Here is a 26077-nt window from a genome sequence, read left to right on the forward strand (position 1 = left end):
CTGGCGTGTAGTCCCTCTGGATGGGCTGTGAGGGCACTGGAGCTGGCTGAACCCCGCCAGCCTGGGAGCATCGCAGGAGAGCTCTGCCCACTGCCCGAGCCCCAGGACAGGGCAGAACGCTGTGCGTTCAGGATAAGGGATAAGGGTTTGGAGCTGTTATGTTTTCTGTATACAGTGAGATCAAAATATGAGCTTTCAAAATGACTTGAGATTAGTTAAAGGGAAACAACAGAGAGGAAGAGTGGCGCATCCCTGCTACATTTAACCACCTGCATACCATGCAACGCTGCCCTTCTGCAAAGCTGAGGCCCTGTACAGGGGACTGGTGAGCTCCAGAAAACTGCACCCCTGGCTGAGGGTCTGTGGGCTCTCTTCATAAGTGGCCAAGGCAGTGCTGGGCTCGGCAAGGGCCAGGCAGGTCTGCTGGGCCTGAATCTCACCTTCTGGCTGTGGTGCAGGATCTCAGCTGGGCTAGGATACCCTGGTGCAAGGTCCAAGGTGAGTCTCAGGTCCCCAGCAACAATCAGGTGTGCCGAAAGAAATGCAGCGAGCGGTTCCCAAAGCCACTGGAGGACAGGGGAAGAGCAGGGGCTGCTTTTTTGGCAGGGATCACCAACATCACATGCACAACGCTGGACGTGTAGAGGAGCCATCTCCACTGCGCTGTGCAAAGCCTACCAGCATGCTTGCCTACCAACACAAGCAGGTCTGCAGAGCAAATTCCAGCTGTTTACATGCTTAAGATATGCAGATACATGAGGCAGAGACCTCAGATACCAAAATACCTGATTGTACTTGCAAATGAAGCAGCTCAGTATTAAAGCGCACGTAATTTGCAGGTGCCATTAATTTTCCCCGCAGTTTGGTGTCTGGTTTTAACTGCGGGCAGAAGAGTTGTCAACAAGAGAGCACACCTGCAGGTTTGAGGCTGCCTGAAAAGCAGTGACAAAACAGCTACAAACCCCAGGACTAAACTAAGGCACGCCAGTGAAGCCTGCAGAAGAGCCACGCCAGCAGGACAGAGCAGCTGGTGCCGCTTCTGGAGCTGGGCAGGCACAGTTGCCGTGACCCTAAATGGACCACGAGATGCACTTACCTGACAGCCTGATAACGCTGAAGCTGACACCGGCCAATCTGTCTTCTCTCCTGAAGGAGAGCCCAGGTGATGAATACCCAACAGGAGCTTTTTAATCATGAAAGAGGGGAAAAAAAAACAATCAGCAAGTGGTACACTCATCTAGTAAAGATTCTTTCCCGTCAGACTGGTACAGGAAACTGCCAAAAAATGTTCAAAGTTGAAGATGAGACAAGGAGAAGCTTAGAAAGGTTCATTATACCTGAAAAATGAGATACGTGTTCAGAGCAGTGGTTGGGAAGGGAGTAAAATCAACATGTGTCTGCAGGTCTCCAGTGAATAAATGCATCTTACCCAGTGTCACCAGTGGAAGGCTGATTAAGGATGCAGGGATCTGAAACTTTGCTATAAAACATGTAATTCTTGGTAAGATATGAAGAAAAGGAAGAGCCGGGAGCCTTTTATTTTTGAAGAGAGGCTGTGAGGAGCTGTGGGCTGCTGTTCTCCAACTTGTCACCTATAACTGATGAAAACCAAGACAAGGAGAATCACACTGCTTGCAAATGGGATTTCTGCAGCGGCTGGATGACTGACTGGGTCAGGACAGCCCCTAGGAGAGGTGTGGTGGTTTGCAGTCATGACCCTCATGCCTGTGGAGTGAAGCAATTTGGAAGAATAAATGGGCTTACTAAGCTCTAGGATTCAAAGGGAAGAGTCCCACTAAGTAAAAATAGTTCCTTGTGTTGGTATAGTGTTTTCTTCTTATGAACTGGTCTAGATTTCCATCTGTGCTGCCTCCTCCCTCGTATGGCATGGGAACTCCTCACAGTCACATACTTTCTCTTCAAGATGTCCCTGAGAGGTAGGAAGGTGCTATTAGCAGCCTACATCATAAAGAAGCATGTGCAGGAGCACAGGACGTTTCTGGTTTGGCCATGAGATGTGTCGCATACCAGGTGTCTCAGCATGGGCCCACCCCTACTCTGGACCTAAGCCTCCTGAGACAACATCAGAGGACAGCACAAAGCTCTGGGGAACAACCAGCAAGAAGTTAATGGAGATACTGGGCAATGCAGCACAGTGAGAGCCATGCCAGACTCCCCCAGCTGCCCCCGGGGAGGGGGTTCAGGGACCATGCGGTGTGGGGAAAGAGGGGCCTATCTTCCTTTGTGCACAAGCAACAGTGCGGCGGAGGAAGGAGAGTGGTGTTCAGACAGTTGAAGTTTGGGCTCATCTGTATTTGGTTGTAAGTAAAAGCTCTCGTGACAGCTCTCTGCAAGATAATCTGTGGTTTTTCCTGCAGATAGGTTAAGTGGCTCTTGGATTAGAAAGTGCTGAGGAGTGCTCCCTGTAGTTTATCTTTCCTAATGCTTTCTTTAAGATTGTTCCAGACAATGCAAGTGATGGCTCTTTTTATAAAACTTGGCCATAAAAGTTACATTAGCACAGGAACGGGTAATACAAGTTCACCTACAGAGATCCCCGTGAGCCTGCAAAGCAGCGCACTACCTTGTTGGACAGGGGACAGTAAACCAGCTTTTTGTAGACCTTCAGGCTCAGCACTGTAAATTGTGTCCTGACACCCAGCTTCCACTGACAGAGGTAAGAAATATCCCAGATAAAAGGTCCTGTCTAAGAAGGACATAATAGTTGACAGACAGAGAAATCTCAAGAAAAAAAAAGTGTTTGTAAGACTGCGGGAGCTTCACCCAGCGAGTCTGGAGCTGTCAGAATCCAGGTTGTCAGGATAATTGAAGAAAAGCAATTTCCTAAAGAGTAGTGAGCTAAAGTGAAGGAAATGTATTTCCTCAGGTCTGGAAACAGGATATACTGAATTATCACGTAGTGGAAGAGCCTAGCAAGACATTTTGACATACGTCACTCAGGCATTAAAAAGCTGCAGGCTCTTTAGGAAATTAAGTAATGAGGGTGAATAGGAATAAAGGAAAGTGCCTGTTTGGAGCGGATGAAAGGACTCCAGATGTGTACACGGCTGTGACTGCTTCATATTGTTTGGGACTTTCAGCCCTGAAAACAAAAGAGGCAATCCTGATGAAATATATAAGCCTTCACTTGAATAATATCAAGATGGAATCAAACCTAATGTTAAAGCACAAATACAGAAAGGAAACGCAAGAGGAAATGAAAAGTGAAAGAGAATCTCCCCTTGAAAAAAAAATAATAAAGATATTCCACTTCCCCACGCTTTCTCTTATCTCACGCTGCTTGGGGAGCATCGGTTCTGCATATGTGAGCTGCTGCACAGACTATACTACATATTGCAGGATATCTGTGTTTGATACAATTGGAACTAAGGGCCACATCCTGCTCCTCAGCATCCCCTGCACAGCCCCAGCCCTGTAGCTCATGTGCTGTTGCTGTCATTTCCAGCTGGGGCTTGCCGGCAGCCCTGCCAAGCCCAGCACGGCCGCTCTGGAATGAACCCAGTGTGGGACAGGAACAACTTTGGGTTGATTATTAGAAACTCAGGCAATACTTATAATGTAAAAACCTCTTACAATGGCCTGCTGCTCCTTGCAGATTTGGGGCAATAAAATTAAAACAGTAGTCCAAAATTGAAGCTGATTGACCAAGTAGGTCAAGTTACCCTCTGCAGCAAGCTGCAGCATCTTTGTCCTGCCCTTGGCTGTCTGCCTGCGTTCTCACCACTTGCTCCTTCCCAGATCCTGACACCACATTCACTAGTTCCCATGTGCTTGCTGAGGACCACACTCCTGACCGAGATCCCTTCAAACAGCCCTGCCAGCCTGGCACAGGTTGAGGGGAGTCTTGACACCAGTGCTGCTTTGGAGGACACAGCTCCATTTGGGTGTAGTTCAGACCTTGGGGGACTGAACAGGTTAGCTGTGTCACACTGCCAGAAAGTTTTCATCAGTGAAGAAAAAAGAAAATTCAAACCTTTTGATTTGAAGCTTTCTAATCCAACAAAGAGATCTTGCCATCAGGGAGTGAATTTGACAGGCGGTTCTTGTGTTGTGGTGCTGTCTGAGACTCAACACGGACTACAGCAGTAAAGTTGAAATGGTTAAAAAACATGGCTTTCAGGTCCCAGTCTTGGGTTGCAGAAAATAGCCTGAATCTCAAGCAAGAATATACTACAATCCTGCTTTAGCCGCACTTGAATCTGTGATGACAACGCTCTTCCACCATTGCACGTTTGTGTGGGTGCAAGGAGACCGCTTCCACCCAGAGAGCAACCCAGCAGTCACCCACCCAGGTCCTGCTCTGCAGCTGGGGCAAATGGACCTTCACAGTTAATGGCATTAATGCCAGCTTACGTCCTTGGAGAAACTGGGTCTCTGCTGACCACTGCATGCCATACACATCCACCAGCGAGGCAGCTGGGGCGACTGCAGAGGAGACCGGGGCAGCTCTCAAATCACTGCTCTCCCCTTGCCGGTGCCCTCCTTCTCCACTTCCAACCTGGGAATGGCGTTTTGCTCCTGTGTAGACCATGACAGTAGGATTACTGTAAGTATGCCATGGACTCAGATAGGCCATTAGCAAGGAACAATCCCATGGTAAATAATTAGCAAATTACCCGTTTGAAAATAGAAGTAGAAAACTTCATTCTCTATTTTTAACAGCCTGGCATCTTTCACATAAAAATGACAGCCATAAACCAATTTCACAATGCAAGCCTTGCACAGTAATACTTGCTTTTGCCAAGCCGTTTTCCCAGAGTAAACAAAAACCTCTGAGAACGCTTATCTTGGTATAAAACCTTGCAAGAAAAATAAACAGAATTATGTCCAAAATGAAAAATAAAATAGGAAGTGTTGGTTTTATAGCACTGGGAAAGCCATAAAACTTAATACTCTGAGTGCAAGAGGTTGAAGCCGTTTGCTCTTATCGGTGTACCCCTTCCATCAAACACCACCTTCCACCTTAAATCAAGTCCCAGACAGCTGGTGGAAAAACAGGAGGCAGAGGGAAAACAAGGTTGAATTATGAATTATATGAATGAGTGGATTTATTTTTATTACATTAGAGATGACTAAAAATACTATTTTCTTTTATAATTGATGCATTTCAGAATTATGCACCACAGGCTGCATTTCAATTACAGGACCAGAGTGTAACACAAAGGGGACATGATGTTTAAAAAACACCAGTTTTCCAGCCAGGGAGTCTCACACCTGGATGACCACCCATACAGGACAAGGTGAGCCACATGGGCTGGGAGAGCTAATAAAGCAGCAAGAGGATGAAAAATACTGTCTGTCATAGCTCCACAGACTGCGAACGGGAGCTTTGGACAAGAGATGAAAGCAGACCAGAGAAAGTTGCTAGCAAGAGCTTGGTGCCACTGGAGTAGGTTGGGGTCCAAGACAGCAACCTCTGCAGGGTGTCCACCAGAGGAGACAGCCACTGGGCAGCACACAGGCAAGGAGGAATACGTGAAGCGAAGAGTATGCAAGCTGATGGTGAAGCCAGCTGTGCTGCCAGGTGCCACAGGGACAGTGAGGTGCATGGGACAACGGAAAGCCTGTGAAATGGCATTCCAAAACGCATGCAGGCACCAGAACTGAAAGATAAGGACAGTGTCTTTTTGTGTCATCCCCTGATGCTGAACAGATTCAGTCATACTGAGTCACTTACTCTTTTCTGTTGGTATCCTCTGTCGTTTTCTGTACAGTTTAGATTATATTTAGAGCCACCAGAAGATTTGTGTGTTGTCTCTTACAGACTCAGCTTAGAGCAGCCAGATACAGACTCTGGCATTGGTTAAGAGCATCAATTGTAAAATCAAGGAAGAAGCTGGAAGAGACAGGGAGAAAGCCTGTGGAGAAATATCCCATGTTACTGGGGGGTGGAATTAAGGAAAAGAGTGCCTGCAAGTATTCAATTAAATAGGATAAGAGTTAAGCTGCCACCCACCAGCCCTGCTCTCTGTCACCTGGCAAAGGCAGATGGCAGCAGTGCTGCCTGTGGGCAAAGTCTGCCCAAAAGCAGGGACACACTCAAAGAGACACAGCTTGGTCTTCACGAAACGCTCTGCTCCCCATAGCACAGGGCTGCGTGAAAGCAGCCAGCATCACAGCAAACCAGGAACCGATATGAGCAGGACTGCTAGCTTTTTAAGCATTTTTAGTGGGAAACAGTGTCTAATAAAGGTATCATCTTTTTGGCATGTCATCACAGGAAATTTGCTACCAGCAGCCAGCTTTGCAGGGCATGTAAAACATCGCAGCAGCTTTGCTGAATTTTTCTGAGCAAGATTAGTTGTCAAGATCCTTATCTCCATCATCTTTGAAAGGCCCTGCCTCAGACAACATATATATTTGTACAACACTGTGATTAATTCTACTTTCTTAATTAAGGGTATTAGGAGTCTCTCTGCCAAGCAAGGCCTTGTACCTGGGCAGAGCTGGTAGAGATAAAGGAGCCTGGTGAAGAGAATAAGGTCTGACAGGGAACAATTCTGAGTTCTAGGAATCTAATTTTGCTTACCAGAATCTCTTCAGCAACAATTTTAGTTTCAGTCTGAGGGGAAAGGAGATGGAGAAGACAAGATAAAAACATTGTATGGAATGGGCAGAACACTGGGCAAAAAAGGAAGAGAAAAAGAACCCTAAAAGCTGTATTAAACAGTAGGACCCAAGGGAGAGCAGAAAAAATGAGATTAATAACAGAGAAAGCTGCTGGCTCCACTGAGCAAATGCTGGTCAACAGAAAAAATTAAATTCTGCAGGATTAAACTAGTTGGGGGAGAAAAACAAAACAAAACAAAACAAAAAAACCAAACAAAAAACCTACAACAACCAAGTGCTCTCAGATGTAAGTCAAGTGGCTTTACCAACTTTGAACACTCAGCTGGACTGGAAAAGCTCTTTACTAAACCAGCCATAGCAAATGCATGCAAATTGCTGAGAGCACAAATTACAGAAGACTACACGCTTAGGGAGGTGTCCTCTGCTCACGCTAATATGTGTCTGTTGATTCAGGCAGCAAGTTTAAATGTCTGCACCAACAGGCAGCAGGAATGTACAGAGAAAAACCCCAGATGCCTCATGTGTCTTGGATTTAACCCATCCATATGCTTCTAGGCACTTAAAGAATCACCCCTTAAACCTCTCTCTCCATCCCAGTTGGGATCATCCTAATGGGATGATGGTAAAGAACATTTTCCATTAGCAAATGGAAAATAAAATCCAACAAAGGCATTATTTTGAAGACCTGCCCCAAACTGGTTGTAAGAGCTCCAAGGTCCCCAGACTCAAGCAGCTCTCCCAGCACTGGAAGGGATCAGCACCACCATGGAGAGGCACAGGGAAGCTGTAACTGGGTACCACATGCCCCGTGCAGAAATTGCGACAATAGCAACTTTGAGAAATATCTGTGAATGCTTCCAGGGTCCAGTTCTGCACAAATTCCACTGGCACAAACGTGGACTGACTCTGCCGATGTGGCAGTTTTGTAACTCAGCTCAAAATCAAGCTTCAGCAGAGTACTGGCCCAAACCTGACATAAATCCACAAGTCATAAATTAGCAATAGCAGTAAAACAAGGCAGTCACTCCTGGGCTGAACCTTACACGAGTAAACAGGACAATAATTTCTTAGCCCCTTAAAACAAGCATCCTCTGTCTCCAACTCAGACCTGACAGCTGCAGAGTACCAGCCCCGTGCTGGGCTGTGGGCTCCAGGGAGAAGTATGGAAGACGGCTCCCATCATTATTTCCTGCAGATGGGACAATTGCTCGTGACTATGCAGGGAGAGAGAGAGGTTGTCTTTGCCCCTGCAGGAAGCCAGCTCCCAAATTTAATAAAGGTTTCTGCTTCCAATTGCTTCATCAAATACAAGAGCAACACTTGCTCTTGTAACAAAATGTTGCCTGCTTTTCAAGTACAAACTAAATGAGCTTTCCTGAGAAAATAATTGCCAACTATTAAAAGGCTAGTGTTGGAGCTCGAGAGGACTGTTGAAATACAAAGAAAGATGTACCACATTCTTCCTGAATTGATACTTCAAACAAAACCTATTTGTATTTTGAAATGTGGCACTAGAACAATGACCAGTTGTTTTTGTAAAGTCTCAGACCGAGTGCCATGCAATAATTTTCCAGGAGCAGCATTTCTTTGTTGTTCACAGAAATGCTGGGAAAAAACCCCAGGTGATTCAGTTGGTCTCTGCCTTAGCCAGCACAGGAGTCTCAGCCCATCTCTTGTCCAGCCCACACTGGAGAATGTCCAGCTCGGGACTGGACCAGACCAGGGAACTCCGCTTCTTGCCAAGGAGTCATCCCCAGGGAAGAGTCTCAATTTCCCTAACTTCCACGTTTTTATTCCTCATCACAGCCTCAAATCTTACACCGAATAGCAACTTACTTTTGCTGTTTTGTTAAAAGTAGCTTTTAAACAACTATTTTTTACCTAAGAATCAATTCTTCCACCTCTCACACCATTTTGACTTTGAGTACTGCTTGAGATAGGAGCACTTTGAAGGATATGCTTTGCAGCATCCACATGCACAGCCAGAATTGCATCAATAACAGCCCAGACAACCCAATTCTCTAGAATGAACAAGCTTAGGGTAGATTTTCTCCAGCCATATTGCACTGAACTTATGCTGCTGCACTCTCCTTTTGTTTACCCCAAGTGTCTGATCTTTTCTATCATCACTCTGTCTTGACAAATGTCTGGATGCAGCACTTTCAGTGTACTCCCACCTCCCAGGAAAGCAAGGTATTACAGCACAAGCCAGTTTCCTCTTTTGCTGCGAAACCTTTGCAGCATATGTTAGCATGGAAGACTACATCATTCACTGACACTGCTTATCCCCCGGCCTGAATTTGCAATCAGGCACTGTGAAATGCTGCTCTAATTATGCTGTCTAGAATGGCTGGGCCACCGTTCATTAAAAAGAAAAGTCAAATTACTGAATTCCCTTCTCATCAATCTCTGCCGACAGTTACTCCAATGATCAGGGCAGCATTAAGTGAGGCTGCTTATGAAAAACAGAACCTAGAAGTTGTTTTTTTTCTTTTTCTTTTTTCTTTTTCCCTTGCAAGTCACAACTTCAAACACATTGGAGATGGAGACTAGCAAAGCAAACACCAGTTGCAGCACATACCCTCACACCAGAAAGCAAAGGGGAAGACTTCACAAAACAAATGGGGAGAGGAAGATGCAGAATCCATCTACTTACTGTGAAATGTCCAATGCATAGTTCTGTCTAAAGAGTGGACGTCCTTCAAGAAAAGCCACTCTCAGAGACCAAACCCGACACTGGAAGGTTAGTGCCAGCCAAGGCAATCTAGTTCGCACCAGCCGCAGCGGAGTGGCAGGAACGGCAGCCTTTCCCCAGTGCGCAGCTGTCCATGTCCAAACAAGGCAGTGGTAATTCCCAGCGTCTGATCGATCCAGGTAGTCACCATGTGCATGCTCTGGCCTTGCAATCCTGCCCGAGAACTGAGCATCTCAGCCCTGCAGCATCTCAGCAACCATCATTTCTCATCCACATGCTAACCCTCAAAATACTGCCAAACTCCAACTTACCAGTTCCAGTGATGAAGCAGGTACATATTTTTTTAAATCTCAGAAAGCTTCACAACATGTAAGACAAAATTGTATTCTATACCCCTTAAATTATATTTCAAGTACAGTTCTGCAACTCAAAACAGAAAACAAGATAAAGGGAATCTGGTCTTGAGGCCAGTGATCCAGAGCTAGAAAGCACTATAATTAGAATAGAGACCGAGATTGAAGACCCTAGTTTGTTTGCAAAACTAATTAGCTAAGGTTATTAGAAAGCCATAGAGAATAAGCAAGAGCAGAATCAGACTCTACAGCTATCTAAGCAAAGGATAGGTTTAAAAAAAAAAAAAAAAAAAATCACTTTATGGATTAGATTTCAGCCTGGGCAACATTCATACATCTTGGACTTGGCAAAATGGCTTGAAGAACAGGGTTTCATCATAATAAACACGACTACTTCACAGCAAGATTTATTAATACATCCAAAAGAAAGAAAGAAAATCATTTTGTCACACTATATACAGATAATACATACAGTGTTTTATACACATATTACATCAGTTTTTACACAAGAAAAATATACATAAAAATGTAAACTTTCGTATACAAAAACCCTTAAACAAATTAAACAAGGACCAGATAACAAAAGGAGACCAATCTATTATCATTTCATTGATTTTTTTTTTTTTTTAATGGTAATACAGTACATTCATTGAGAAGTATGAGGAACATATGAGCCAACCTTTCCTATTTAAAGGGAAAGTACAAACGTGAGCTTTCCTACCCGCCCCTGGAATGCTGTCCGTGAGCCTCCAGCATTAGAAGCAGTAGCGTGAGCTGCTGTCACTGCCAGGGACCCTGCAGGAAGCGACCCTTCTTCTCGGGCATCCCCGTGCATTGCGCTCTCTGAAAGCGACACATCGCAAAAGCAACCTGGCCTGGGCTTTTGTGCGTATTAGCTAGTCTTTCAGCTAATACCATGAGACGGGATGCAGCAATGCAAGTTTGTATGTTCCCTTTAAGCAGTCATTAAGTGGATTTAGCTTTGCTGGAGTAAGTTGTTTCTTTTTCCCAATGTATGGTACGCTGAACACGTGTCGGGGATGAGAGGGAAGAAGGAAGGGGTGTAAGAGACTGCTAATCCTTGCTACCATGCAGTTACTTCAAAATCAGGTACGTTTGCAAGCTACAATTCACTGGTTCAAAATACACTGCCTCACCTTTGCTTTCCCACTGCAACTTGTTTACATTTTAAACTCTAGTGGCCAAACAACTGTACGAGGCTATTTGTTACAAGGCTGTTTCTGATATCAAAGCGCGATCAAGCTACCTTTAAAATGACACCAAACACAAACTTCTCTGAGACAGCCTTAAAAAGAGTGAGCATTCCCTCTAAGCATTTTGGATTGTCCATTTGCCACCTTCTCTTTTGTTAAATCTAGGATAAACATATTTACCCTTCACTGCAAAAATGATATTGGTTGAGATTCTGACATCTGTTTTGCTCCACTTGCAGATAAACATTCTGGGGAATTGGAAGGGGGGGAAAAAACAAAAAGAAAAAAAAATTCACAACAATAAACCCAAACCCTAAAACCTCAGGCATCAAATCAGAAGGGAACTTCTTAATAGGTCAGTGAAAAAACTGTTGCAGAAACTCATTGGAAACAAACGTTAGATTACAGTGAAGGCTTCTCACATTAAATAAGTTAAAGACTTGCTACAGACATCTTCAATAAAAACATCCATCCTCCACAAAGTATGTTAAAATGTAACACAATAGTGACGCACTGGTATTTCTCCTGAAAAGGACAGAAGGACATGAAATCTCCTTAGTGATATCAGTACTATTGAATGTAGGAGGTGAACAATGATTTATGAAAGTGATGAGCGAAAAAGCTGTGTAAAAGAAATCATGAATCATTAATTATAATTGGATAAAAGGGGGGGATGGGGCGGAACACAATTACAGTATTCCTCAGAACCCCCTGAAGGAAACAAATACTTAGCAACTTGGGTTTCCATTTCTTTCTTATGTCTATCTAAGTGACAGTGGGAGTAAGGGCTTGTTTGCTTGCTTTTGGCTTTTTGTTTTTTCTTTTTTTTTTTCCCTTTTTCTTTTTTTTTTAAAACAACAACCCTTCTAGCAAAAATTCAAAAGACAATTACAAATGGCTTTAGATAATTAAGAGTCTCCTTTTTAAAATAAAACTTTGATAACACATTTCTCCATTTCTTCTATATAATGCAGCTTCAGTGAAAATATGTCATAAGGGACAGCAATTTGCAAAAAGTGGGGGAAAAAAATTGCCGACCAAGGTTTATAACATATACACATGTATATGCAGGACATCTGCACTCTATATACACATTTAATATACATATGCATGAGTATATATTAGGAGAGAACCAACAGATATGTTCTCCATATACATAAACTGAAATAGCGAAATAGATGTGCGTGTATAAATATGTATTATACACACACAGTACACAGACTCATACACATGCCCAACATATGCGTTATAGAAATCGCCGTGTGTGATTGCATGAAAGCTCAGATGAAACAGTACACCAGTTACCTTTTTCTAACAGAAATGCAAGGAAGACAAAATTCCATGGCTGAATTGTGGCCAAGAAAAATCGTGCCATATCCAGACTGAAAACACGGAATGCAGTAAGGCTCGATGACAGAACTGGAGCAGCATTCTCCATTGAAATGAAGTTTAAATTAGCCAGGAGTTTCAACAGTGCTTAAATGTGACTGAGCAGGTTTCTGACAGCTGCTTTCTGCTGAAAGGATATAGAAGCTCCATTTAGCCAGAAAACAGAAAATACTTAAACCAAAATTTACTTGCATAAGCAAAATAATTCAATAAACAATTAGATGCAAAGTGCTAGCACATTAATGGTCAACTCCGTAGCTCATTTTAAAATCTGTTTAATGGTAAAATGTAGCCAGTTGTGTGTTTCTCTTGATATGTTTGATGGCAACTCCACTGTTCAGAACAGAGCACAGGGCTGCCTTCTGCTTACTGCCTGCATTACAGGAAACACAAACCAAACTCCCTTTTTCTCCCTGGGACTGAAAATTGAAGATAATTTTCAGTGGGTGCATTTTTCCTATTTTGAACATTGACCTCTAAAACACAGCACTGGGCTAACCTTTTAATATGCTAGGAAGCTTTGCATCAGGTTCCAAGAAAAGTTTGTGTTCATCTGCAAGCCAATCACAGTCGTACCCAAGCACAATTGAATAGCTGGGAAATTCTGCATAAGCCCAAGCAAGTGCTCAGGGCCCAATTCAGCTGCCACTACAGTCACCAAGAGAATTCCCCTACTGCATAAGCAGAGCTGGATTGGGCCATTCAAGCTGATTGCTGCTAGCAAGAGAAACTGTAGAGAAGCGGGGACAAGGTGCTGGAATGGAGGCAATGGAGCAGAGAAGCAGAAGAGGTCGGCATTGCAAGAGGCCTCAAGGAGTATCAATGCAGAATAAACGAAAGCAGAAACGTACCAAGGAAACTCCACTGTGAGGGCTGAGGTAACACAAATCAATGGTGACCAAGCTCAAATCAGTCACTGATGTCATCCGAACCCCTCAGAAGAATTAAAACAACCTTGTTTGGCACAAGTGCTTACCTGTTACACGTTACGAGCTCTCTTTAGCTCACACACTTAACTCATGTTACAACTAATGTGCACGTGTGTGATACAATGTGTATTCCATCTATACATCTATAGGCATGTATATATAGATTTAGACTGATTGCATTCATACGTATTTATTGTACATCATGAGGGCAAAGTGCTACCAAGGTCTCATATACAGATATATCTCTCTGTACAGGTATACACAAAAATGGGTCTATTCTTCCCCATAAAGGCATAAAGACTTATGCTGCTAACTCCCATTACCACCAAATAAGCAGAAGGAAAGGCCTCTGACAACTTCCACCTCCCTGCCCTTTCACTTGTATGCATATGTGCCAGATTGGGAGGGTAAGGGGGAGGAATGCTTGAGGGGTATCAACATACTGATGGGGAGGGGGATATATTACAAAAAAAAAGAAAGAAGAAAATTGAGATTTGATTCGCAGCTGCTTAAAAACCTTCAAAAAATTCAAATGTCTGCACAGTACTGGAAGCTTTGTTTTTCTAAACAGATTTTCAAAGTCACCAGGAGTATCATCATTAAAAGCGATACTGTATGAATAAATAACACTTAGGTTACTTTCTCCAGCCTAAATAGAGCAGTATGAAGAGTAAGCCAATCTGTAAGAATGTTTCTCACTTCTCACAATTTCAAGCGAGAACTCCCATAAGGAAATTTTCCTTCTCCAATTATGAAAAAAAAGTTAAGTGGCCATAATTAAATTCAGAATTTCACAGCACAAGTGAAACTCCCTGGATTGAAAGCATATATTGTTCTGCAATCCCACAACAGCAATTTTGGGGCAAAATTAATACATGCCAAGACCCTCAAGAAAGAAAAGAAACTACTTTGAAGACAAGATCCTTTTACAGGACGGAGATCACTCCACAAACAGTGCCCCTTACAACCTAATTAGAAACACAAGTACACTGATTGACATTTTCCAAGTCAGGTCATAGGAGATTCAGGTATTAATTTGCAAAGACACCGCAATTCCCATCCCTCCCCATCCCAACGAATGCAGATCTCCCCATTTCAATTTCTCCTGAAAAATATCACTCATTTCTCCTATGCCTCCTCCTCCCCTATTTGTTTTATTTAAAGGCTGTCTTTGGGAGCTTGGTATTTTCATGGCATTTTAAACACGGCTCAATGCAACTCATTTAAAAAACAGTAAAATTGACATGATATCAGAGTTAGCCTTATAACAGAAGATTATGTAGTAGAGAGTTTCAGTTATTTATACAACAGTGAGGACATAACAACCCCCTACTAAATAATCACATTTCTACAATACATTCCATCACCTCTCGACTACTTTTCTCTTTACAAAACTATGACCTACATACAATATACACATTCGTATCGCACATACAGCCCCCCCAATGCATATTTTTTGTGTGTATATATAATACATACATGCACACAAGCAGTCTAATTCTATTTATAAGTCACAGTGGGAATTCCTTTGTGAGGAAAGGAGGGGAAAATTCCTGAATAAGACACTGTAGATTCCTAATGTTCGGACTTTTCAAATTCCAACTCACAGAGCTAACTGGAAATAAATACATTAAAAATAAGAAAAGGTCTTACAAACTTGGTTCACAACTTCCAGCTACAGTAGTTGGATTTTTTTAATTTGATCTATTTACCCTGTAACTAAATTTCTAATCATAGGTACAAACCACGGATAAATTATTGCAGAAGATAACACTCAAAATAAATTTTTTAAAAAGTTATAGGAACAGTAATATAAGGGTTAAAAAGAGTTCTATGATTTGTTGATACAGGATACCATTTTATTTATATATATATATCTATATATAGATATAGATATCTGCAAGGTAGCAAAGAATAGCTGTACACCTTGACACGGCAAAGATCCAGTGTAAAAAGGTGCTTCACTAGTTTGTTTTTCCAAAAAAGCTTGTATATAATTGTATAGCTATTAAAAACACATATGCAACATAATTCATTACACTCAATACAGCTTTAGTATAAAACTTATAATTTATGAGGTGATGTTAATAGCATAAATTAATATACCATTTCTCTTAAAATCTACAATAAGTATTCTGAAAGCTCATTGGGGAAGGGTATCTTTAAATAAAAAGTTTAAAGCTGAGCGTGATGAAAAAGATTCTGTATGTTGAACTTGAGATGAGAGCCCCGAGAAGAGAAAGAGTCCCTAAGCCAGACACCATGGACTATAAAACTGAACAAAGATTTCTCCTTCTTGTGCTCTCACTTAGGTGACGCTCTACCTTAAATTATTATTTACTTTTTAAACTATTTACTTTTTTTTTTTGTTAACTGCCCTTATTTCCACAAGGAATCCCTGAGACATACCCAAAACTCTACAGTGAAGGTCATCACTGTTCAGAGAAACTGGTTAAACCCCTTCTGGTAGGATGTAGCTATTTTGCATGAGAATCAAACTGTCCACCACTTCAGAATGAACCTATTTGCACCAGAACCAACGGCACTGTTTAAGATGCAGGTTAGAGAGTCACTTCAGGGTAAGTCAGTCCACTCCCAGGTAGAAGCCAAAGCTATCGCAGTTAGCTACAACAGAGCAATCTGCACCAAAGTTAAAGTTTTCCAGAGGGTATCTGGGAACGTTACCTATCCAGAGTTCACCTCCGCGGGCACCGGCTAACAATGACAGAAAGTAGGTGAAACATTAGCATTACTGGACCAAGTTCAACACGTGTATGCGGTTGGTATGCGCGTACTCTGGACATCTCACTGTGCGTGTGTTTGGGGGACTAGCAAGGGGAAGGAGTAGGATGAATGCATTTTTCTGTATCAAGTAAGTACAGTTTTAAGATCAAAAGCTCAAGTTCTACCCTGTTCACTTCCAAATCAAATTCTATGAGCCAGAGTAGACTGAAAAGGTGCCAACGCTCACTTCAAGGAGACAGAAAAAGAAAGCCTTCTGCAACTACTGCTGTCAATCTACGGCCAAGCCCACTTTCCCCTTTCATGTTTCCACCACGATACCTCATTCCATAGTAGCCAAAGAAGGAGTATGTGAAAGCAGAATAAAATAGCAGAAAGCAAAGAACCCAACAACCATGAGAAGGAGCAGAACAGCAAAGGGAAAAGCTCCCAAAACAGTCGCTATTTTTTTTTAAAAAGGCTGAAGACATGAGTGAGAAAATAGTTCTAAGACACATCTTTAGTAAATCCTCCTCCTCCACCAAACTTTTCTTTCCCAACAACAGTGTTTTTGTCTAGTTTTAAAACAAAACTAAACTTTACCTGACAGAGCTAAGGTCTCTCATGACCAGACCTCTCCTGAAGTTCAAGTTTAAGTGTAATAAACACAAATGTAGGTTTTTTCATCAACCCTCCTTACTTTTATTTGGGCTTGTGTGTATTAAAAAGAATAATCTAAATTTTTCTTTGTGACTTTCTGCTGATGCACATCTCAAAAGAGGAGGAATACGTGAGAAGGCAAACTCTTGCTAAAAACACCTGCACATTTACTGCTAGCGTGTGCACTCCCATGATCAGTGTTCTACCCTCAGCATCTAGTTCATGAAGTATTAGCATGCTGTGAAACATGATCTTACTCAATGATTTGAGAAACAGTTTCATCTATTGCACTGTCATTCTAGCATCCAAAATGCATGTTATGAACTGCAGGAATCTCTCCTCCTTTTCATTTTACAGTCAGATTCGCTCAGGACCACAGAAGACTTACCGGTTGGCATTACTTAGATGGGAGAAGTATCTAAGAATGGGAAAATAAAAGAAAAAACTATGAAGAATGTAGAGAGAAAACAAATAAAGGAAGTATGAGAAGCAGCCCACAACACCCTGTTATTAAATGTTACCCAAAAGATCAGAAAGACCTTGTGACCAGAAGATCAGAAAGACCTAAAGGTCTGGTCAGCACATGAGCCCAAAGTTATTCACTCCTTCAGTTAATATTTCCACAACCACCAATAGGCCTGCACAGGAGACTCCTTCACATGTAACGGTAAAAATACAAAAGCAAAAAGAAACATCCCACCAGGAAAACTGCCCAGACACCCACACAAACACCTTGCTGCAGAAGATCACTGCACGTAAATCTTCTGTTTGTCTGCTAAAAGCACCTCCTGCCACCATTCCTGTGCCCTACAAGTCTGGCTCTTCTCAACATTTTTCCCTCCTCCCTGTCTAAAGGCTGATACTGTTGGAGAACTCACCACTGGATTCAAGTCACTGCAACACAAAGACAGGGAAGAAACACCCCTGGAGCCCTGCCGACGCCTACAGGGAAATGCAGCAGCCATGATGCTGCAGGAGCTCAGGGAGGAACTGCAGTTCAGCAGCAGACTAACAACACGTGTATGTAACCACCAGGGCCAGCTTCTCAGGGAAGAGACCTGTCCACTGTTTATTGTGCTCCTTTGTGAGACTTTTTCTTGGCAAGCAAATTCAATCCCAGTCTGTATTTAGATGTGGTTACAGCAAAATGAAGCTTCAAACTTAATTTGGCTACTGGTTTGCAGGTTCAATGGCCTGTCACCTTAGCCACATCCCTCAAGCCAGCAGCATCACACTGTGCCTTAACAGCTCACAAAAGAACTTCCCAATTTTTCAACTAACACTCATTTCCTAAAAAAAATAATTAAAAAAAAAAAGCCACTTCCCTTGGCTTCTCTTTACTATTATATATGACTTTCCTTTGACATTTTTTTCCTTGCATTTGTACTTCCAATACTACCTCTGATTTTTACCTAGCAAGTGATAAGCTTCTCGGGGCCTTCCAATGCTTTCCAAATGAGAACTGCAAATCCTCATTTCACTAACCTACTGAATGAAGTGGGAAATCTAGCTGTTGCTGTCTTCTCCACAGTGCCTGAGGCAGAGCTGCAACTGTGCTACCTCTCAGCATTATTGATTTAAAGCGTTTATGCCCAACTGTAGAGAGAAGCATGCTGCTAACAAGGAGGGAACTAAGCAAGAACTTGGAGGAACTGGAAGGCAGGAAGAGACAAAAGGATGCATTTCTTCCATCTTCCAGCACCATACATACATCATCTTGTATCATAGTAATTACGAGGCCAAAGAACAAATCAACTTTGAGGTATCTACGTGTATATGGCTCTCCTCAAAGTTGGTGTAAAATCTTCCTAAGTGAAAGGAAATGTCAAAGTGTGTCTTACAGAGTGTCTTAACACACCAGGCCAGCACGAGGCTGTTCCTGATGACCCTCTGTACACTGTTAAAGTTCATCTTGTCTTAAGTACTTTTGTACAAAGACTAATTGAGGTGCTACTACTACAAAAAATGATGTTACTAGTATTTTATTCTAATTTTTTTTCCAATTCTTTAAAACTCAAATCTTATGTAAAGAAATTAACTTTTAGGTTCAACTAGCTTTATTCCATTTGTTAACAAGTAAAGGGCACGACAGGTATTGACCATCTCAAATCAATTGACTGAAATTGCTACTCTGGCTCTTTGGTGAAAGGGTGATTAGAGTGCTGATTGCTATATGAGGAGATGATACTCAAAAACCTTTGTGAGAGAGCATGGAACCACATAAATAACAGCCTTGAGGACTACCTTAACCAGACCTGCAGTATTTCCCAGACGAAGAGGTGTGAAACATCTCTGGCTGCACATACCTCTCAGATTGGATCTCTCACATCCAACAGTAAGACACTGAAGTCAATAGGCTGTGTGGATGTAGAAGCCCGGTTGGAATGATCCACCTTGTAAAGCTTAGATCAAGACCTGTAACTGCTTGGTGGGCTGTAACGATGAAATCAGTGGCAGTAGAAAAAATGGGAGGCGAACCAGGAAAAGGCTAGAGTGGTGACCCATTTCAGAACTCTGTGTCAGACAGGATAGAGGGATTCCTATTTCAAACGTATACAAACAAGTTTATTTTTAAAAGTGCAGCTTTTAGTTTGCTCATTGAAAAATGTTACGTAGCATTTTTCAGGGAAGAGTCATCAAGGAATATACAAAATTGAAGTCTAAGTGAGGGAAAGAGAGCTGATATCCCAGGCTGCCTTAAAGGAATGCAGGTACGTAACAGTCATTGATTTCAAATGGGAATTACAGAGCTGCATAACTTGAAATTCCCTATCTAAATCAATGCTCAGATTAGGAGCTGGGGTCTGTTCTGAGTTAGACCACTACAAACTCACAGTGACCTTAGACCAAAGAGCTCCTCCGTGATTTATACCAACTCAAGCAAGCAGAATTTGGCTCTCAGTCCCTCTCCTCCCTTCCCTCCCAGCATTTGCTAAGAAAGAGAAATGTGATATGGGCCAAACATGCTCTGCACTAGCTGCAGCTTCATTAAAGAGTTTGATGGGCACAAGAATGATTTCAAGACCAAAGCCCTGAAACCAATTTATAGAAATTAACATCCTCTAAAATGACATGAATACAGAAGCAGATTAAAGAATGAGCCATTTGGTATACTAGTTCTCCACTCTTTTTCAGCCAGTCATCCAGACACATTGAAGAAGGTATACGGACACAACGAAAAATCATTTGCAAATCAAACAGTTGTCTCCTCAACAAAGCATGGGGAACATAATACAAAAATAAATAAATGTCTTGTCAGATTTGCCTCATTTCACAATACCACTGTGCATTCCTCAATCAGCAGGACAATCACAAGCAGGATTTCATAGGCTTCAATTCAACTTTTTACATGATTTAAAAACATTTAAATGTTACAAACATATTTAAATCACCACTTAAAAATATTCGGCTTATATTATTAAGATCTATTTTACCAAGTATGAAATAAGGACTTTGTAACAACAGAAGCAGGAAAATAATTTTTGTTTCCTCCACCCACATAACACTTGCAATTTCAGAAAAGGACATATGCATCATCCATACTCCTTTATATTTAAGGAGGACAAATCTTTCAAGAAAAACAGGGATAGTATGATTGCTATGATAGTAAGAAGACACAAGACCTATCCCATTTAAATTCTGTTCCTTAGCAAGATGGAAGGAGAGGTTTCGGTCAGAGATTTTGGTGTGGGGCTGACTGCTTACAAAATGAATTTCTATAGCAACTAAACTTTGTTCAATGATCCCTTGCTCAAACAATGTATTTGGCCTCCCTATTACATGTGCTTGGTATCTCTTAATTTCCTGAATTAGACTAGAATACATGCAGGTAGGACACTTTACTGTAAAGTAAAATGAAATCTTTCTTCTACAGTAAGAGACTGAATTTTCTATTCTCTCTCATCTGCGTCTCAGAAACAACCAAGAACACTAGAGACTTGTTATATTAAGTAGAAGATACTTTTACAGTCAAAGTCAGAGTACAGTAGCAAGTTTGAGCCCTATAAAAGTCACAAGCAAATTCCTTTTTCCTCTTCCTGATGAAGAGATGCAAGTAAACACCTCAGAATTTTTGCTGCTATTATCTCTTGGATTAAAAAACATAAAACAAAAGTTAAAAAAAAAGAAAACTAATAATGAAAAAGCTAGCAGACTCCTTTCTTTAAAAACTGAAATTACTACCAAAGAGTCTGAATGCTATCTTTAGCAGGTAGGCAGTAAAAGCAAAACTGTCCTGCACACATATTTCGCTTTAGTAATTTCTCTTTTAGTTAGCCATGACTACTGATCGGTACCTGCTAGCTCCTTACATACATTCAGCTTCCCATGCAGAGCATCAAACCCTACAAGAGTTGAAAAAACTATATGGCTCCCAGGGAGAAAAAACTATCCAAGTCTCAGTAGCTAGACATAATTTGAGAAATGCACCCATTTGAAACTTACCAAAGGGTCTGACCTAGACTTGTGTGGATGGGCAGAATACCAACCAAATTCTTCCAGTTTCAGCTGGGAAATATCTGTCAGCCTGTCAGGCAATGAGTTCTGGACAAAGCCACACTTGAAAAGGCAAAATCATCAATGCTACAAGGCCACAGTAATTCAGCAAGGGAGGGAATTTCTGCACAGGAATTTTCACTAATTCATAATCTATTTCGATCTTTGTTTTTCTTTCTTTTTTTTTTTCCCTGGGCTAACGTCGTATCAGCCTTCAGATTTCTGGGCAGCCAGTCAACTGATCCCTTTGCTGCTCAATGAATTAAAAATCATCATATTAAAAAAACAAAAATTAGCATGCAGTATGAACAGTGACCAGTGCTGGAAGGGGACAACTCCCACTTCTTCACCAAAAGAAGAAAAGAAACTGCTGCTCCCTGCACCCCAAAGACACATACGCACACAGAGGAGGTCAAGAGACTATTTTAAGAAACTGCCAAACTCATCCTTGAACCACAATTTTGATTTAGGACTTCAGTGCACCATTCTCAAATCAATGCGTGCAGCCAAGTTTTCCATGCCAGACGCTACCTTTGGGAAAAAAGTAAATAAAACAATCAAATAAAAAAAAAAAAAAAAAAAAATTCAAGAGACTTCTGCCCACTGGAAAACTTTCTACCAGATGCTAATGGGATGGCAAGCACTGATCCAAACCCTAGGAAACAGTAACATGCATCAGTAATCTGAGGTATCTTCCCATTTCTAGGTCTTACTGCTAAGATCAATTACATCCAGGAACTGTGCTGTATCCTTAAGGAATTATTGGGGAATGGTGAACCTGCCTGCAACAAATGAGCACCGGTGCGTAACAAGCACATGTGAACGCTACAGCAAGGTTCACAGAGGGCTAACCCTGGTCAGTACTGAAGCAGGGGTTATTTTTCTCAACCCCCTCTTACAAAAAAAAGGGAAGGGAGGACAGAAAAAATAAAGAAAAAGGAAAAAAAGAAAGATAGAAAACACAAGTCCCCATCTACCTGCACAGAGCCAGGCAGACAAGCTCAGTTGGAGGTGGAGAAGGGCGCAGATGCATTATTGGTACTGGTAGCGGTGGCACCGGTCACTGCGAAGCCCGTGGGAGGAGCTATGGAGCTGTGGCTGGGCTGCAGGTCCTTGGGGATGCCACTGTGGGAGCTCAGCTGGTGCCCAAAGGCTGCACTGAACTGAGGGAGCTGTTGTTTAGGGGAGGTGGAGGCCATGAGTTCAGCGGAGGCAGGACCCATGCCACTAAAACTGGTCTGTGGTAACCCCGGAAGCACACTGGAGCTGTTGGGGGTCACAGTGGCGAAGGCAGGCTGTGTGGTCTCTGAGTGCGAGGTGGTAGGTGGTGTGGACAGGGAGGTGGACAGGAGGTGTCCATCTGCACCAAGAAGGTTGCTAAACGGAGAGGGGTCCCCAAGATTGACAGGAAGATTTCCCCAGTGAGTTCTGGGGTTGACCACCCCGCTAAGTGGCACATCCAGCTGAGTTGGGAGCAAGTGCTGTGCCATCATGGGCATCTCTGCTGAGAAGGTAGCTGCCAAGTTATCGCCAGAAAAGGATGTGGTGTGAGGGGATGTGATATGGTCACTGTAGGGAGACGGCACATGCTCACTATCATAATGGCTTCCATGGGGTGAGGAGTGTGAATGGTCACTGCTGTATTGCTGTCGTGAGGTGATCAGGTCATCTGCCTTGCTCAGCAGCTGGGCAGGGTGGGGCCTCTGGGAGGCATGGCTGCCATCATGAAGTCCATGAAACTGTCCTGGGAAGGCTCTCTCCCCAAGGCCACTCTGGCTTATCAGAGCGACAGAAGTAAGGCCGACGTTGGCTGGGGCTGAGAATTGCCCCTGGATCTGCCCTGCCAGGGGCGTAGGTGGGTTGGACAAGGTAGCAGAACGGAGCAAGTTCTCATCCAGCTCCAGACCGGAGAAATTATCATGTACTATACGCCCATTCAACAGCTCCCCCAGATCCGTGTTAACCTCTCGACTCAAGGACTGCATTCCTGGAGCTCCAGCACCTGTAGAGAACACCCCTATCCCTCTATCTGACAGCTCCTGAACCGGCACACCATCTGTCTGTGTAAGTACTCCAATGGTACTCAGGCACTCCAGAGAAGTTACAGCCTGTAGGGCCCGTTCCAGTTCTTCAGCCTCTTCTGTAGTCGGAAGGAGATCTCCATTTTTACCTGCAGAAACAGGGACATAAGAAGTTAGTGTGCTCCTCTCAGGTGAGCCCAGCACTGGCACTCTAACGATGCAGATGTACAGATAGTTCAGTACAGAGCTGCTGTTTTATTACAAACTTCCAGAATGGCTTGTGGTACACAGAAAATTTCCTTCACCAGTGTTCACTAGGTAAGCAAGGCAAGAAAAACAAGAAATTATACCTTCCTCTTCAATGAAATTACCTCTCTCCACCCTCGTCTTCCACATACTACAATATAAGATGTCTCCAAAACTCACTAGACTTAAAGTAAAAACACTTCAATAAGATTTTCTTCAATGCTGCAATAACACGAATAGGCCACAAACTCCCTTCTACATACCACACTACAGCCTGGACCTAAAATTTACATAGTCAGTATAATTTAGGCTAATGTCAACTCAAACACCATCTGATGTCATGTCATATCAGAAAGTGACCAAAGAAATCACACACCCCAACTCTGGGCTGTTCTAATTTCTATGTTATCTGTGATAGGTACTGAGCTTTAAAATCCAGAAATTCAGGCACAGTTCTGATCAAAAGCTAGTTTCAAAAATGTATTTAAAGATTTTCTTCTCAGTCTCTTCTCCTTTTATCAAAGGCCAACATTGACTGTGATTCCAGCCCCACTCGATGGCAGAAAGATGCCATTACTGAGAATACTCTTGATTAAACTGCAATGCTGACAGGCAGTAAAAATGTAAAATGAATTATTAAAATACTAAACCAATTAGGATTTTCACAGCAGTAATTATAAGAGCAGGCAGAGAACTACAGACACCAGTCTTAAAGTCTGCTTTACTTCAGAGCTCACAAACAAACAATAGAGCAAATGCACACTTTCTATCTAGAAGTTATTACCTCTGTAGGAAAGCAAGCAGCCCCTGAAAACAGATTTTAGACACACTCACTTCTCCAATTCGCTGTGTTCACGCTAGCATAAAATAAAATAAAATCGTACCTTCAAAGAAATCAAAATCTTGCAAGTCATCAGGCAGCCGCGGCAGGACATCAGAGAAGTCCTCCTGATTCAATTCCAAGTCATGTGGAATGTCTGTGATTTCATTGGCGATATCATCAGGCAGCTCATCGGCACTCAGCTCTGGTGTGGAGGGGCTCCTGCACAGAAAGCACTGTTAGTCCGCAGTTTTCAACTCTGATTCCTCCAAATGACAACTATGAATGTACATCCATCTGTAATAGGTGTTTCTCCACACCTTTTTTTTTTTTTTTCTTTCCATCACCTAGGAAAAAATGCTTTTAGAAAGTTTCTTTAGGAAGCTTACACTTAGCCTATTGATTAAATACATAAATACATCGGGAGCAAGACATTTTATCCAAACTCAGGAACTGCTCAAATCTGAAATGACCCACTCTAAGGTCTTTTTCAAGTCACACATAGATGCAATTTCCAGCCCTGCTCAAGATGCTGATCAGCACAGTAACATCACACCTTTCTACAGTGCTCACTGACAACATTCAAACTAGCTGTGGGGAAACTGGGACAGAGATACCACTGACCGTATGTGGGGCATCTCTACTGGCAGTGAGACACTGGCAGGCATGGTGAGGTTCCCTTGGGGCACTGCAGGAGGAATAGGTTTCTGGGGCCGGCGTGGACCTCGCCGCCTCTTCTTCTTGTGTTTTTTGGTAAGTGCAGGTGGCTTTGTTTTTTTCCTGGGTTTCCTCTGCTGCTGGTGCTGAACTTTACGGGAGCTGTCCCCTCTCAAGAAATTGTCCTTTGGGAATAAAACAATAGCAATGGGACCACATTAAGAACAAGTATTACTTTCCTTGCTTTTTCCCCCGGTCATTCCACAGACATTCACACGTAATGCAAGAGAGATTGCTAACTTACACAGGCAAGGTTATGAAAATTAAGCTGTTTCCTTCCTCATTGATCCCAATGGCAAAAATAAGATAGACCAAATTATGAGGTATGCTAAATAGGAGATCGTGCTGCGTCACTTCAAAAATCATCACAGCAAACACTAACTAAATCAGTGCAAAACTGTAACCTTTGGTAGCACTCCTGTAAGTACTAAAGACAGAACACTGTTGTGAGGAGGTGATAACGAGGATATAATGTGCAGCAGCTGAAGCCAGCATCCTCAAATGCCCACTGCCACAAAAGAGAACGCACTGAGGAAACCGAATTAGTACTGCAGGACTAAGGTAAGGATGTGGGTAAACAACTAAGGCCTCATTGCTTTTGAACAGCAATCATTGACCAATTAAAAATAAATCAAACCATTATCAGTTTTCAGTTGCCATCATCTTGGGAATGGCAGAGGACTGTATGTGCTACAGAAGTAAATCTTGAGAGACACACTGAAGATTGCCTGGGAAAGGGGGAAAACGCCATACAAATCCATTTCAATCCAGAAAACTCCATAATTCACAAGTATTGGAGAGGCTGGACAAAAGCAATAACAAAAACCCCACAACAACCCAACAATAGAACAACAACAAAAAACCCTGCAGTTTTACACCTAATGCCTTGGAGGAGGGGCAAGACAGAAGTGAGTGTGTAAATTATCCTAAAAGTTTTGTTCTGGAAGATGGGAGGCATAAAAGGAGAGTAGAGACATCATCTTAATTTCTGTGTTCTCTCAACTTATAGTAGGCCACTGCTTTTCCTCTGGGATACAGAGATCTCTGAAGGAGGTTAAAGATAAATTCTAATAGTCACCAACAGGTAAATAAAGTAGCAAACTCAGTATTTGTATGCTTGTAATTGCTATCTACACTTCCTCTAGAAAGTATTTTAGGCCCCATGTAGGCAGTTTGAGATGCAGTGTTCTTACCATAGCACACTCATACTATATTCAGATCCAAGGG

The 26077-nt window shown here is 42.4% G+C and overlaps 1 protein-coding gene across 5 annotated transcripts in view; it reads right to left on the bottom strand.

Annotated features, from left to right (window-relative positions):
- Window positions 1–1142: 1142 nt before the first annotated feature.
- The window catches only part of INO80D (INO80 complex subunit D), a 58028-nt gene continuing 33093 nt past the window's right edge, over window positions 1143–26077 (bottom strand). Inside the window, exons 10-13 of one of the 5 annotated variants that reach the window (XM_086750633.1) lie at window positions 24758–24975; window positions 24198–24355; window positions 22024–23216; window positions 1143–1183 (exon numbers count right to left, since the gene is read on the bottom strand). In XM_086750633.1, coding sequence (XP_086606759.1) covers window positions 22048–23216; window positions 24198–24355; window positions 24758–24975 — 1545 coding nt within the window. In that variant the 3' untranslated portion in view covers window positions 1143–1183; window positions 22024–22047. Of the gene's footprint in view, window positions 1184–10033; window positions 23217–24197; window positions 24356–24757; window positions 24976–26077 lie in introns of those variants that run through there. The other 4 variants (XM_086750632.1, XM_086750631.1, XM_086750630.1 and 1 more) reach the window with 4 other exon arrangements.

This window comes from Chlamydotis macqueenii, chromosome 6, assembly GCF_036417535.1.
Source record: "Chlamydotis macqueenii isolate bChlMac1 chromosome 6, bChlMac1.mat, whole genome shotgun sequence".
Lineage (NCBI taxonomy): Eukaryota > Metazoa > Chordata > Aves > Otidiformes > Otididae > Chlamydotis > Chlamydotis macqueenii.